The following is a 559-nucleotide window of genomic DNA, read 5'->3' as shown; positions in this document are numbered from 1 at the left end:
TTGGAGACGACCAAGTATGCTCACCGCAGCTTATGATCTTCGATTTATCAACTGATAAATTGGTTAAACGCATTACCGTCCCGATCGACATCGCCCATAATAAAACTGGCACTAGATTGTTATCGTCGGTTGCTGTTTTTGCCCCGCATTGCAGAAATGTGAAGAATAATGCGATTGTTAGTACATTCTTTTAAAGACAAATCGGTTAAGAGAGACAGAAAACATTTGTTTAAAAATCACATTATGCATGTATACTTTCTGTGCTTTTACGAATATTACTTATTCGATGTTGTATACTATTTTTTAAATCGACTTTTTAATCGACTATAATATTTTATTAATCAAATTGCGATTCAGGTATTTATGGCAGATGTGGGAGGTGCTGGTTTAATAATACATAATGGGCGCACATCAAAGTTATGCAGAGTCGAATCGGATTACATGAAACCAACTGAGCCTGATTTCGTTTTAGCAAACAAGCGTTACAGATTCGGCGACACTATCTACGGCCTGACACTCATTGGTAGAGGTAAGTCCTTGTCTTTTTTCTTTTTTAACA

General features: G+C 36.5%; 1 protein-coding gene across 1 annotated transcript; it reads left to right on the top strand.

The window, feature by feature from the left end:
* Positions 1 to 17: 17 nt before the first annotated feature.
* On the top strand, positions 18 to 529 carry LOC105461311 (major royal jelly protein 1-like; the record flags this gene model as incomplete). The annotated part of the gene is made up of 2 exons (XM_011707814.1): positions 18 to 176; positions 358 to 529. Coding segments are annotated over exons 1-2 (316 nt in total), but the record flags the coding sequence as incomplete, so codon positions are not given.
* Between the last annotated feature and the right edge of the window lie 30 nt (positions 530 to 559).

Source organism: Wasmannia auropunctata, unplaced genomic scaffold (genome assembly GCF_000956235.1).
Source record: "Wasmannia auropunctata unplaced genomic scaffold, wasmannia.A_1.0 LD294202.1, whole genome shotgun sequence".
NCBI lineage: Eukaryota > Metazoa > Arthropoda > Insecta > Hymenoptera > Formicidae > Wasmannia > Wasmannia auropunctata.
The sequence above is the reverse complement of the archived record's forward strand: the minus strand, read 5'-3'. Positions and strand labels throughout refer to the sequence as shown.